Below are 14,582 nucleotides of genomic sequence, written 5' to 3'. Positions count from 1 at the left end.
GGATGGTTGTGAGCCACCATGTGGTTGCTGGGATTTGAACTCTGGACCTTCGGAAGAGCAGTCGGGTGCTCTTACCCACTGAGCCATCTCACCAGCCCGGCAGTCTCTTCTTTACGTGTAGCTTTACCATTGCACGTACAACAATCTTAGTTACAGAAGAGATAAAACTAGGCATTATGACACATCATTTCTCAAAGCAAAGAACTAAGAAAGAGGTTTTATGTTTCAAGGATGAGGAAGCTACCGGTATAGTTTAGTTGAAGAGCAGTTACCTAGCATGTCCAAAGCAGTGGGCTCCATTCCCAATACTACCAAAAAACAGAAGAAAACTAAACCCAGAAAAGCCATTCAGAGCCTCAGGGGCTATGTATGCAGTCACAGTTACACACTGCCTAGGAGCTGACTCGAGTAGAGTTCATGCCATTAGTCAGGCTGCTGTGTACGTGTTCTCAAGTATGACTGAAAACATGAGCTTACAATATATCCCAGTAGCTATATCCCAGTAGCTCCCCTTGGCCACGCAGGATGCCTTCCCAGATCTCCAGTAAGACTAAAATCATGGGTAACATGCACTTCACATACACTGGTTTGTTTTTTTTTTCTTACATATACATACATATACAAATTCAATGTTCTTTCTACCTTAATTAAAACTGCCTTTTCCTAGCCAGGCGGTGGTCCAGCCTGGTCTACAAAGTAAGTTCCAGGACAGCCAAGGCTTTATGGAGAAACCCTGACTCGAAAAACCAAACCAAACCAAACAAACATACAAAAAGAACCCTGCATTTTCCTTTCCTCGTGTTGAGCATTTTCCCGTTTCTGCTCAAAGCACATTGCAATGTCTCTCTGGCATAAGGTTGCTAGTATCCCTCCCTACTCTAACATTTCATTGCCATTGCTAAAGCAAGGGATGCTTGGCAATAAGCACTGTTGTTGTATTGTGACAGTTACTAATGACTACAGAGCAATGCCTACATACGCCAAGAAAAGTGGGACAGAAGGACCACATAAGGACATGGGCCTCAAGCTCTTGGCCTCCCAGAAAACAGACTACAGACTGGTACAATCAGCAGAGCAAACAATCTTAAAGTTATGAATTCTTTCTGAATTTCACACTTAATACTTTTAGATGAAGACTAATAATGTATTAACTAAAAGTATAATACTTAAAACAGTATATAACATCAGGCTATACCACCTTAAATTATTTCTCAATGTATCAACGTACACAGACATAGTCTTACTTTATCATTTAAAACCTAAGCACCATTAGAAGACAGTTACAAAGTCTTCAAATAGTGCCTTGGGAAAATGAGCAAATCCATCAATAAAAACACCTGTCCACGTTGCTACTCGTGTCTAGACTACACTCTGCTAGAGAATCACAGTGAGCAGCAACCAGCATGAGGGATCTTACTTCAGAGTCCGATGAAGGAGCCAGCTTTCATGTTTATAGTGAAGTTTCTCTAAATACTCAAGAGGAATGCCTTGTTCTTCATTTCTTCCCCGAAGGTATATTCTGTTTAAGCATTTCTAAAAGCAAGACATAAGAAAAAAGCCGAGTAACTAGTTGTGTCTGCTGCCGTTAAAAAATGTTATCTGGTATCTTTTCAATTAGCCAAAAACTGTATTTATTTCTTCTTAAAAAAAAAACTGAAATACTTAATTTTTCCCTATCAGTAGTTATTTTAGCCAGATGATAGTTCTAAAGTAAGCAGAAAAATAACTCAGTAAACACACACAAAATACACTGAACTAATTTAAGTATGATAAAAGAATGTGGGGGAGAGTTAATAGTTCATTAGATATTTACCTTATTTTTGTTTTAGAGAGTAACTTAAAGTATGTCAATCCATCCATCCTAATTGAGTGCTAGGCACGCGTGTTTATGTCTGTGTTTCTCTGTGCTCCATCCCTGTGAGAGTGGCTCATCACTGGGTGAAAGCTCTAAACTGCCATGGCCTAAAAGAACTCAGGGTGCTTTATACCTGTCCTTTATTGTATTACCAAGCAAGGTGGCACCAGCCACTATGGCTTTTCAGCACTTGAAACACGGCTATGTGATGAAATATTTGGTGACCGAGGAACAGAACTTTCAAACTTTACATTATAATTATAATAATCATAAAGTTAAATAGCCACATTAGACCATGGGATTCTAAATCCTTTTTCTCTAACAGTATACAAACAAATGAAATGTCATACACTTGGTGAGAGCTCACAGACACTCAGGTGTAAGATCCTCCATACTGTGCTCTGTAGTACATATAAGGCCCTGGGTTCAATCCCCAGCCATGAAGAAAGGAAGAAAAAAAATGGATCTCTAACAAATAACATTCCTGAGATACAGCTGCACATAAACTAGGCCACAGTCTGCTATGAATCCTTTTTTAATAATCTTTAATTAAAAGATATAAATGAGCCAGGTATGGTGTCACACACCTTTAATCCCAGTAGTCAGGAGGCAGAGACACACAGATCTCTATGACTTGGAGGCTAGCCTGGTCTACATAGTGAGTTCCAGGGCAGCCAGGACTACATAGGGGGAGCTTATCTCAAAAAAAAAAAAAAAAGATATCATACATGATATCTTTTTTAATAATCTTTTTAATAATCTTTAATTAAAAGATATAAATGAGCCAGGTATGGTGTCACACACCTTTAATCCCAGTAGTCAGGAGGCAGAGACACACAGATCTCTATGACTTGGAGGCTAGCCTGGTCTACATAGTGAGTTCCAGGGCAGCCAGGACTACATAGGGGGAGCTTATCTCAAAAAAAAAAAAAAAAAAAAAGATATCATACATGAGAGACTGGGAATACAGTTCAATCAGTTAAGTGTTAACCACACAAGCAGGAGGACCTAATGTTAGCACTCCAGAACACAAAACATCTGGGAGAAGGTATTTAAAAGCAGCCACATTCTCAGGGCTGGCTGGCCACCATTCTACTCAACCAGGGAGCTTCCAGTTCAGAGGCTTGTCTCAAAAAACAAGATGCTGAGACACAGAGAAACAGTCTTCTCCAGGGATAAAACCTATGATAGGCTGTCCAAACCCAAGCAGCCAGCCCTAACTACTGTCATAGAGACAACAGTGAAGATTCAACATGCTGTGGTTACAATGTGTGTGGTGTGTGTGTGTGTGTGTGTGTGTGTGTGTGTAACAATAATAAAGAATTTTCAAAGTGAGGACATGGTAGAAGTTAGAAGAGGGAAGTGGGAAAGGATGTACATAAAGAGTACTTAAATACAAAATTCTGACCTTTCTGGATTCATTATGTAATGTACACATAGGGGTTACTTCCAGGAGACCTCCCTCACTGAAAATGACAAGATCTCTAAGTCTCTTGTACTAAGTCACAAGTAACCATAAAATGTTTCTTAAAGTGAACCACAACAGTTGTGATATTCACAAAGCAAGTATTTATTTATTGTTTCTATTGTGTCTTCAGACCTACTGGCCCTAAGAATCCAACAACAGCTGAAACACTTATTCGAAGTCCTTATTTCGTTAAGCCTCTGTTTTACAAGTTGTTTCAGTGAGTTTCTTACTCTAGCTCTGATGGGATATGAGAATCTGAGTAAGTTAGGAATTAAGACAAAAAAATAAAATAGGACTGGTTGAAGAACAAAGAACAAACTTGCCACATCTAGATTTCTAGTTTGTGGAGAAATCTTGTAATGCTTTGAGCTTCCAGGTGAGGAGCTAGAGGGTTAGTTTATTTATTTACTTACTTATTTTACATCCAGCTCACTGCCCCACCCCACCCCACCCCACCCCCGTCATACCTTCCCACAATCCTCCTCTATACCACCCCTTCTAGGAGCAGGTGTACCCCCCACCCCCGCCCCCAGCACTTCAAGCCTCTTCGAGGCCAGGCACTCCCTCTCCCGCTGAGGCCAGACATGGCAGTCCAGCTAGAAGAATATATCCCACATACACAGGCACAGCTTTTGGGATAGCTCCCACTCCAGTTGTTTGGGACCCACATGAAGACCAAGCTACATATCTGCTACATATGTAGGGAAGGCCTAGGTCCATTTTATGTGTATGAGTGTTCGGCTGCATGTACATCTGGTCATCCCATGTATGTAGTAACCACAAGTGCAGAAGAGGTTGTCAAATTCCCTGGAACAGAAGTTGCAGGTAACTGTGAGCCACCATGTGGAATCTGAGAACTTGGGTCCTCTGTAAGAGCAGTCAGTTCTCTTAACCACTGAGATATCTCTCCATGTTAGAAGTTGGTTTTAAACTGTTATTACTACAACCCTCTTGTGATTCCTGATATTACTTAAAAATTTCAACAACACAGGCAAATGTTTATTGGTCTTACCTCCGGAGTAGCTCGAAGATAGATTATTCCATCCAATTCAAGGCTTTGGCCAAACTGGCTGTTCATCCAGTCGTGCCAGTCTTGATATATGGTCCACTCTGTTTCATTCATGCAGTCAGATTCGTACAAATTAGAAGCGAAAATGTACCTGAAAGAGAATCTTTGTCAGCATGTACATCCTTTCAAACACAGACACAGGAAACGGAAGAGAACAGGGGGATAAACGCGCTCCTCAATCCTGTGGCCCTGTGTGCCTTAGAAAGCACCCATGAAATGTCTTCCCAAGTACAAGAAGCGTGTTCTTTGCCAGTAGCTCTCAAAATGCTGGCTAAGGATCCCTGGAGGTCCCCGAGCTCCTTCCAGTTCTGAGATGCTAGCTTGCCTCACACACTACTATACTTCATCAAAACACATATACACATATACATAAATATACAAGCATGGATTGAATGCCCACTGTTATTAAGTCAGACATTAAAGAGCTTCAAAATATAAGGCAACGCTGATCTTCTCCCTATATATTTTTGTTTTAAAACTTTTTTTTAATCAAAGTTATAACTGTTAATAAAAATATTTGTATACTGATTCTCAATCATTTTGTTATTGTGGGTTTTTCAAGACAGAGGTTCTCTGTGTAGCCCTGGACTAACTACTCTCTGGACTATTCCAGGAACTCACTCTGTAGATCAGGCTGGCCTCAAACTAATAGAGATAAAGTGAGCCTCCCAAGTGCTGAGATTAAAGGTGTGCACCACCACCCCAGCTTGATTCTCAATCTTAAATTCTAATAGCAAACATACCAAATGACAAAATTTTTTAGACCATTCAACAATTAAAGGAAAGGGATCCTGAGACCAAAAAACTTTATAAGCCCCGATTCTAAAATAGTTTTGGAGGTGAAAAACTCCTAATGTAAGAAGGTTAATTCCAGCTAGAGAGGTGGCTCAGCACTGATCTAAGTTCAATTTCCAGCAACCACATGGTGGCTCACAACCATCTGTAATGAGATCTGGTGCCCTCTTCTGGAGTGTCTGAAGACAGCTACAGTGTACTCACATACATAAAATAAATAAATCCTAAAAAAAAAAAAAAGGTAATTCTGAAACACTTTTAGACATGTTTTATTTTATCTCCTTTTTCTAGTTAAGAGTCTAGGAGTATCCAGATATAATCATAACAGATGAGGATTTTAAAGGGTTGGAAGGAAATTAGATGACCATCTGACTCTCTAGTCCCTGCCCTAATGTCATTAGCAACTCAACGCTAAAGGTATTTTTAAATGTCATTTTCTATCTAAAACCTCCAGCTCAGCCTCTAATTTGATTACCAGGAAATGAGAAAAAAAAAAAACATCTAGTTACAAACTCCCAAGAGTCAAATATAAGCCATTTGCATACCTGTCACTATACACAGATCTTTCAAAAAATAATACAGGTTTCTCTGCATCTTTGAGCTTGCCATTGAGAGAGGCAAGCTGGGCTCGGATCCGGCTGAGACAGGCATATGATTGGAAGGTGAAAGACCACCGTTCAGGTTTCTCATACATCATTTGAAGAACATTCCCGCCGCTCTTCTGAGACGTTGTCAATTCCTATTTTAAATTTTAAATTAAAATTGAAAATTAAATTTAAATTTTAAATTAAAATTGTCAAAAGAAACAAACACCAATATAATTGCCAATAGTTACTTTATCTGTTTTGTTTTATGTTTTTTGAGACAAGGTCTCACTATGTTGCTCCAGCTGTTCTGGAACTCACAGACAGCCACCTACCCCTGCCTCCATGCTGGGATTAAAGGCATGTACCACTGTGCTCATCTGTTTTAACTTTTTAAGAGGTTCAAAGAGAAATGCGGGGAGGGGGAGTGCTGGAAAGACGGCTCTGTGGTTAAGAGCACTTGCTCTTCTTGCAGAGGACACAGGTCTGGTTCCCTGTATCCATGTAGTGACTAAAAAAATGTAATTAGAAGCCAGGTGGTGGAAGAGCGTGTCTTTAATCCCAGAGGCAGAGGCAGGTGGGTCTTGAGTTCAAGGCCAGCATGCACAGGACAGCCAAGGCTACACAGACCTGTTAAAGAAATTAAAGAAAACTTTAATTCCAATTCCAGAAAATCTAACACCCTCAATTTCACCAGAATTTAAGGAATGAGGAAGGAAATCACATGAGCTTTCTGGCTTACCACGTCTTCTTCTGACACTGGTGGAAGCCTACTGATAACACAGAACACTCCATCCACTAAATGGCAAGGAAAAAAAAAAAAAAAAACCAAACCACTAGAACAAAAGACGCTGAACATGAAAGAGAAAAGCACTGATGACCAAGTCCTTCCAATTCTATAACCTCCAAGAACCAAAATAAAAGCTATTTTTATCGGAGGACTGGCCGCTTAGGTCTCCAAACAATCCATTTCTCACAGCTGACAGTCGTCTAAAAGAGCTGAGACTTAGACACTGGGTAATTCACATTATAACTACAAAAATCAGATCAAGAATGACTTGGAGAAAGGCTCCATGAAAAATAAAACCCATTTCATTTTTGTGGTGCTAGGGCTTAAACCCAAGGCCTTGAGCAGGCTAGGGAGGTGACCTACTATTGGGCTACATCCCTGCCCTTAAAACCCCACTTTTTTTTGGAGTTTAGTAAACTCTGGGGGTATGGAGGGGAGATAATATCCAAAAATACAGAGAAGCCATGACCTACTTAATGCTTCATACAGCCATAAAACCCTGCTTCCCACACTTTCTGAACCCAAGACCACGGCCTTCAACACATACATAAAAATGTAAGAAAATGGGTTCTATATAGGGAAGTCTCTTTAAAATTCAGTATCTGAAATTCAAAGAAATTAGGATACAGTTGTGCTACACCCCCACCAGCCTAAAGTTAACTGTGCTTTGCAAATAAAAGTGTGAGAAATATTTTTAGTTATCAAAAACCTTATATCCAAAAAAGTCACATATATCCCGGTGTGGACTAGTTTTATGTCAACTTTACACAAGCTACAGTCAGTCAGTCATCTGAGAGGAGGGAACCTCAGTTTAGAAAAAAGCCTCCATTAGATCTGGCTGTAGGCAAGCCTAGAGGGCACTTTCTTAATTAGTGGTTGATGGGTGGGGCCATCCCTGGCGTGGGCTCTGCTATCAGCTCCTGTCCTGCCTTGAATTCCTTCTTGTCCTGATTTTCTCAGATGAACCAGGAAGTGAGGAGGAAGTGTAAGCAAAATAAGCCTGTTCCTCCCCAAGCTGCTACTGAGCATGGTGTTTCAAACTAGCAACAGTAACCCTAGTTAAGACACCCCACAAGGCTATGTACAGAGTCTCTTGCTACTGATTTTCCTTCCATCTAGGATTTACATTTTAAATATCCAATAATTCCCAGAAACACTCACATTAATAGCTGTACTTTTTTCAACTTCTGAATGAACTTCCTTTTTCTCTAATTTCAATTTCATTTCTCCAGAAATAAAAACTCCTAGCAATCATTATCACACACCCACACTTCCACTATGACAAAATGGAATTTAACTCGTTTTTATTCACTTATTTGCAATGCCATATTGAAAAGGGTTAGTAAAACGAAAACATGTTCAAAATGAGATTTTGTAGAGAACGATGGTATAGTACAAAGAAATGAGAGATAAATAGGTTTCCACGTGACTGAAAGGATTAATAAAATTCAGTTACTGGAGGCTTTGGGTTTTCTTATTTGTTTTCATCTAAAACGTAAAGATCAAGAACTTGAATTTGTAATTAGAATTTAAAATTATTTCAAGTTTTTAAACTTTTAAAACCTTTTAAACTCATATATAATACATAAATCTTATGATGCACAGCTCACTAAATCTTTGCACATACAACTAGACTTGAAAGTATTACTAGAAAGGTGGGGGAAGGGCTGTCCAAGAGACAATACACTGCTTCTCTAACCTATAGAATTTTAACTTTTTTTTTTTAATGTATAGATGTTTTCCCTGAATGGATGTCTGTACACATATGTGTCCTTGGTGGCCATGGAGACCAGATGAGGGCATCAGAATCCCTAGAACTGGAGTGGTAGCTGGTTAGGAGCTGCTCCAAGGGTCCTATAGAGCAGCCAGTGCTCTTACCCGCTGAGCCAGCTCCAGCCCCAAGGAGTTTTTGCTGTACTCCCCTAAAATGTCTTGCGTACCTCAAATTCATCCTGAGTATTCTGCACATTGCACCACCTGGCCACAGGCTCGGGAACCACTTCCCAATCCTCAGAGACTTGCTTTAGGATATTCACAAACGTTGACTTCCCAGCAGCTGTTGTAGAAGAGAAAGACAAGATTAAGAAAGGTTGTTAAAAAAACAAAATATAACCAACCATCATCAGTTTTTACAAGACTAATACTGAACAACACATGCGCAGAAACACTGAGGCCTTTCTCTTTCATCTTTTTAAAACTTAATGACAGTCTCTAGACAATTGTGCTGAACAGATTTGTTATTATTTTAATTTACCTAAGGCACAGAACAGAATTAAACGCCTGGTCAAATTTAACACAGTCCATCCAGGCTTCTGTATTTTCAAGACCATCCTTTCTACTAACAAGCTCTACTTTTAGTCTAATGAGCTCATTGGGAGTGACCATATTTCTGAATAGCACTTAGCAGGCTAAAGTAAAAGGATCCTGAATTCCAGGCCAGCCTGGACTACTTAGTGAGAGACACTATCTCTAAAAACAAAATACGGGTGTAACAACACATAACCATAACCCCAGAACTTGGAAGGCTTAGGCAGCAGGACTGCTATGAGATAAAGTTCAAACTGGCCTACATAGTGAGTGCTAAGCCAGCCTGCACTAACTATAGAGCAAGACCATGCCTCCCTACCCCTGCAAAATAACACCCAAATTTTTAAAAAGAAGGGAAAAGGAAGATAGAGACCCTAATACAACAACAACAAAAAGTACCAATAAGACAGGCATGGTGGTGCATGCCTTTGATCCCAGCACTTGGGAGGCAGAGGCAGGTAGACTCCCGGTCTACAGAGTGACTCCGAGGACAACCAGGGCTACAGAGTAACTCTGCCTCAAAAAGATAAAATAAAATCATAATAATAATTAATAAACCAATTAGAAATATCTACAAAAACCAATGTGAAGATGCACCCAATGCTTAAGAGCTGGTTAACTATTGTTACCGGACCCTAAATCAGTCCTATAGCTAACAGAAATTATTTTAAATCTTGCAAAGCACTTCCTAGGAGTAAAAGCTGTAGAAATCTGCCTCACTTTTATGGTTCTGTGCTCTCTACCAAGCCGTTAAAAAAGAAAAGGTTAGGTTTTCCTTTTCCCGATTGCTCACTTAACTCTGAGATGTCTAGGGAAGAACAGAACAAAAAGAACTTATGTGTAATCAGGACATGCTATACTCACTGTTTTCTACCAGAGAGTCTGGACTTTGTGTCTTAAGAGGGTGTAAACAGTCCTTCTAAATGAGCACCACGCCCTTTCTATCAGAAGTCACCAAATGTGGTTATACCAGGCATTACTGGCCACTATCATGTTCTTTCTTCCTCTACCTCTTACTAAATACACACACACAAACACACACATACACCCCACAACTATATAGCTTCAATATATTTGTCAAGTGTCCTCTTCTTTATAAAATGGACTTCTTATTAAGGTTGGCACAAAAAGAGCTAGCTACCTTTGACTTGAAAAGTATACTCGCTGGGTAGTGGTGGCGCATGCCTTTAATCCCAGCACTTGGGTGGCAGAGGCAGGCAGATTTCTGAGTTCGAGGCCAGCCTGGAACTACACAGAGAAACCCTGTCTCGAAAAACAAAAAAAGTATAGTCAAAGCTCCAGCATTATAGCAGACTCATGCCAGAGCAGAAAGAAGGGAGATCCATAGGGCGACAGGGCAGGTGAGGAGCACAACATGAAAGTGTATTAAGTACAAACCAGAGAAGAAACAAATGTAAGCATGAACTGGGTGGCTCCTGAGTTGGTGGAGAGAACCCTGGTGACTAAAACTCTGTGTGGGAGGGCTTCAGTTAAGAGAGAGTATTGCATCTAGATCAATGATTGGAATGAGCATCGCTCAGTGGACTAGGCAAAAAAAAGAGAACATGACACTCGGGGACACAAGAAACACTCAGGTATCTCAAACTAGTCAAGACAATAAAAGCCCTTGAGGCTAACACATCAAGCCCGCTTCCAACAGTGATGACACCCACAAAAGGCTCACACAGTCAGACTTTCAAACTAAAAATGTTAAATTTTACTTCAAGCTGAGCAGTCATAACACAGTCAGGTGCAGTCCCCGAATAGTCACTGCCAGCTCCTTTCTTAACTTTTTGGAGGGAGCTCAGAGCTGGAAAAAGAGCTAATAAACTAATATTCCATGAAGGTGAAAGACAACACTACCCATGAATAGTTTTACAAGGCGCAGTTAGAGAGGTGGTATACAAGGCTTTGATCCCAAGCACCCAAAAGCAGGTAGAAAAAACTCTGTGAGACTGAGGGCCAGCTTGGTCTACACACAGCAAGTTCCAGGCCAGTCAGGACTGCAGAGGGAAACCCTGTCTGAAACAAAACACAAGCCACAACTAGAAAGTCACGGTTAACTAGCAGAGTCCCTAACGTTAAACAAGCATCACCATTCTAAGTCATTCTGAACACACTAAAATGAGCCTCTGTAAATCTAACCCAGGAAATAGCTCTGTAACCCAGAACATGAGAAAACAGGTTACATAACTATGCAACTAAAAATGACCAAGCAAAGCCGGGCGTGGTGGCGCACGCCTTTAATCCCAGCACTTGGGAGGCAGAGGCAGGCGGATTTCAGAGTTCGAGGCCAGCCTGGTCTACAAAGTGAGTTCCAGGACAGCCAGGGCTATACAGAGAAACCCTGTCTCGAAAAAACAAAAAAAAAAAAAAAAAAAAAAAAAAAAAAAAAAAAAAAAAAAAAAAAAAAAAAAAAATGACCAAGCAAACTTCAAATTTTAGGAAGAACCTAAGAATTACGAACTAGTCTTCGCAGATTGCGTAATTTTTATAGTAACAGGTTATTTGGACCTGACAGATGAGGTAAGGTGATGTAAACAACTATACACAAGCAATACAGTGACAAGCCTTAATCTAAATGACACTTCCCCCAATTGACCTGCATGCCTAGTAATTGCCAAAGCTTCAGAATTTTTATTTATTTATTTATTTATTTATTTTGGTCAGTGAAAAGATCTAGATGCTTAAGGGAAACTTGTTAACTGTTAGTAAGCAATCTTTCCTAATGCACGGCTCTTTCCAGTTCAGTTGGGGTCAGTGAGGGATGTCAGGCATGGATGGCACTACTGAATCTGTATGTGGAAAGATAGCTCTGGATGCAGGGAAGCAGGGAAGCAGGGAAGCAGGGAAGGGAGCGGCCCACTAGATGTAGGTTGCCTACACGAGCTTGAGAGAAGGGAGATAATCCATTATGATCTGTCCATTGGAATTTACCCCGAAGATGACTTTAGTGAACACTTTCTCCCATCATTCATATGGTCATCTTCATCCACCAAGACGCCCTGAGGATTCTTACTAATAAACATGGCATCGCAAAGAACTTATAAGAAATGAGGATCTCGGCCACAGAAGTGTGGAGCAGGGAAAACTCGCCCTCTTTGTGTCTCAGCTCGACTCTCTTGAAGCTTACATCTGCTGACCTTCTTTCTCAAAGAGATAGTGCTTTGAAGGTGGCAAAACTGAAAACATCCGCTGCACACATGAATAGTCAGTACTCAACTTGCAGCCACAGACCTAACAGCTGGGCCAAAACAGGAAGCGTCCGTTGGTTTCCAGCGGTAGGAAATGTAAAAGAACGGGAAATTCAAGCTCACCCTGCAAAATGACATGCACAGTGTAGCTCCCCCAGTAAGGTTAAGGGCAGAAACTCTAGAGTCTTTAAGCGAAACCTCAGTGCTTCCCTGTACGTGGGAAAGGGAAAACATTGCCCACTATCAAACTCATTACCTGCTTTGCTCATATGTGTAGCATAGTGTTAGGTATTGCTACAAACGCCAACCCAAATGTCGACAAGAAAGATGTGGTATATACCATTCATTGTAATATTACGTTTTTTTTTTTTAAGTATTACACTGGGCCAGGCGTGGTGGTGTATTCTTTTAATTCCAGCACGCAGGAAGCAGAGGCAGGCGAGTCTCTAGAGAGTTCAAGGCCATTCTGGTCTACATTGTGAGTTCCAAGACAGGCAGGTCTCAAAAGTGAGACAGTCTCAAAAAAAAAAAAAAAAAAAAAAAAAAAAAAAAAAAAAAAACAGAACAAGAAGGGGGAAGAAAAAAAAAAAAAAAAAAAAAAAAAAAAAAAAAAAAAAAAAAACAGAACAAGAAATAAATAAAGTTCTGCAGAAATAAACAGCATGGGTGATCTAGTATACTAAGCAAGCCACAGAAAACCAGATACTCTGGTTTTGTTTAGGACATCATGGGAAAACAAAACTGGCAGGGATTAAAACAGAAGCATGTCAGGGCTTGTAAGGGGATGGGAAGGGAGAAAGAGCTGTCTACAAAGAAGCACAAAGGGAACTGGAGATGTAAATGATGAAAACGGTCTCAATTTTGCGGTAAAACCGCAAGTCAGTGAAGCCTACCTAAAGAGCACACCTAAAAGGGGGTTCGCTTACCTAAGTTACATCTCAAGAAAAACAGCACCCCCATCCGCGCCCCGAACCCTGCCTGGCGTTTGTAAGTCCCCAACAAAGAGTGCATTGGTCCAGAGCGCACCTCACAAAGCCCCCGCTGGCGCCGGGCCAGACGAGCCACCGCGCCGGCGCGGGCAAGGCGGCAGGGAGGGATCCCCGGGGCACCAGCATAGCACAGCACCGCACCGGGGATACCTTACCGATGTTCCCCTCGATGGAAATCTTCTTGATGCGGGTCCCCTCGGAGCTGGTCGAGGGAGAAGGGCAGAACCTCTTAGGTGGGGTGGCCATGCCTAGCTCCAGACGGCTCGGGTGCTGGACCTGCAGGGACACGACGGCACGGGCGGCTCCGGGTTGCAGCGTTAATCTCGCGCCGGCGGGACCAGCACTTTGACTTTGGCGCGCGGAGGCGCAGGCGATTGGGCGGACCTGTGGAGGATCCCGCCTGACGGCCCCGACTCCCACCCTACACGCCTCGCCCTCGCGGGATCTGCTTGTGTGTGGTTCCTCCAGGCGGGCCAGGCGTCCCGGGAGCGCAGGGCAGGGGGCGGGGCTTGTAAGGAGAACCCTGAGAGAGCCGGGCGATTGACCGTGCGCGACAGGCCGTGAGCCGGAGGGGGCGGGGCCTGCGGGAAGAGCAGTGGAGGGCGGAAAGGCGGGCCTTGCGCAATGAGCTCATTCGAGGGCAGGGGCGGAGCTTGTGCCTTAAGGGGGAGGGAGGGCGGGAAGGCGGGCCTTGCGCAATGAGCTCATTCGAGGGCAGGGGCGGAGCTTGAGCGAAGCGCCTAGGAAGAATAGGGTCAGGCTTTTCAGAATGAGCCCTTTGGGATCCTGTCAGGCTTCGTGATTTGAACTTTCCGGGAAGAAAAGTAAGAAGTAGTAATTTCAAACTATGAGCCTCAGTAGGTGTCTCTCACAGAAAACGTGTAGCTGTCCGTCACTGTCTTAAAAGTTATTTCGTTAACCAGCAATCTAGTACCATCCACCATACAGGATATAGTGCCTAGAATGACAGGAAGGGAGGGAGTGGTACTGGTTTAAAGTCTGGGTCCAGAAGTGAGACTGGACACAGGCATCATGCCACCCAAGGTCTCCGCTTTAATTTGCATGCTACACCGTGCTGTTTATAAAGTTACCTAACACTAGGTATGTTTCTCAGCAGCATGGCTATGACTTAACATTGCATGTCCATGGCCTAACGTGATTAATGTTTAAAGTCATATACACATGTTTATACATAGAGATGTACTCTGCATACACACACAGCATTCTGCTAGGTTGAGCTAGAGAGAGGTGCTATTTAATCAGGGTATAGACCTGGTAAAAAGATTACCCATCTGGAAGTCAGATTCAGATTATCTACAAAAACAAAGGAACTTATTTTTTTTAGCGTGTAACTATCATTTGACCTAAAATATGTCCTAAAAATGGACCTAGCAGCGGAGAAATGACGAGTTCTACAAAATAAGGAGCAGGTATTAAAGTGAGTTGTTGGACTGACTGGATTTAAGGCCCACTCCATGAGATGTAACATATCTGACACTGCTCTCAGGTGGCAATCCAAATACTGTCCTGC

General features: G+C 41.9%; 1 protein-coding gene across 1 annotated transcript in view; it reads right to left on the bottom strand.

Annotated features, from left to right (window-relative positions):
• Dck (deoxycytidine kinase) overlaps positions 1–13,574 on the bottom strand; it is an 18,445-nt gene extending 4,871 nt beyond the window's left edge. The window contains exons 1-5 of the mRNA XM_021162592.2: positions 13,207–13,574; positions 8,502–8,617; positions 5,733–5,926; positions 4,336–4,483; positions 1,418–1,533 (exon numbers count right to left, since the gene is read on the bottom strand). Of these exons, the coding sequence (XP_021018251.1) occupies positions 1,418–1,533; positions 4,336–4,483; positions 5,733–5,926; positions 8,502–8,617; positions 13,207–13,297 (665 nt within the window). The 5' untranslated portion in view covers positions 13,298–13,574. The remainder of the gene's footprint in view (positions 1–1,417; positions 1,534–4,335; positions 4,484–5,732; positions 5,927–8,501; positions 8,618–13,206) is intronic.
• Positions 13,575–14,582: the final 1,008 nt, after the last annotated feature.

Source organism: Mus caroli, chromosome 5, assembly GCF_900094665.2.
Source record: "Mus caroli chromosome 5, CAROLI_EIJ_v1.1, whole genome shotgun sequence".
Classification (NCBI taxonomy): Eukaryota; Metazoa; Chordata; class Mammalia; order Rodentia; family Muridae; genus Mus; species Mus caroli.
Note: the sequence above shows the minus strand (reverse complement) of the source record. Positions and strands in the feature narration are given on the sequence as shown.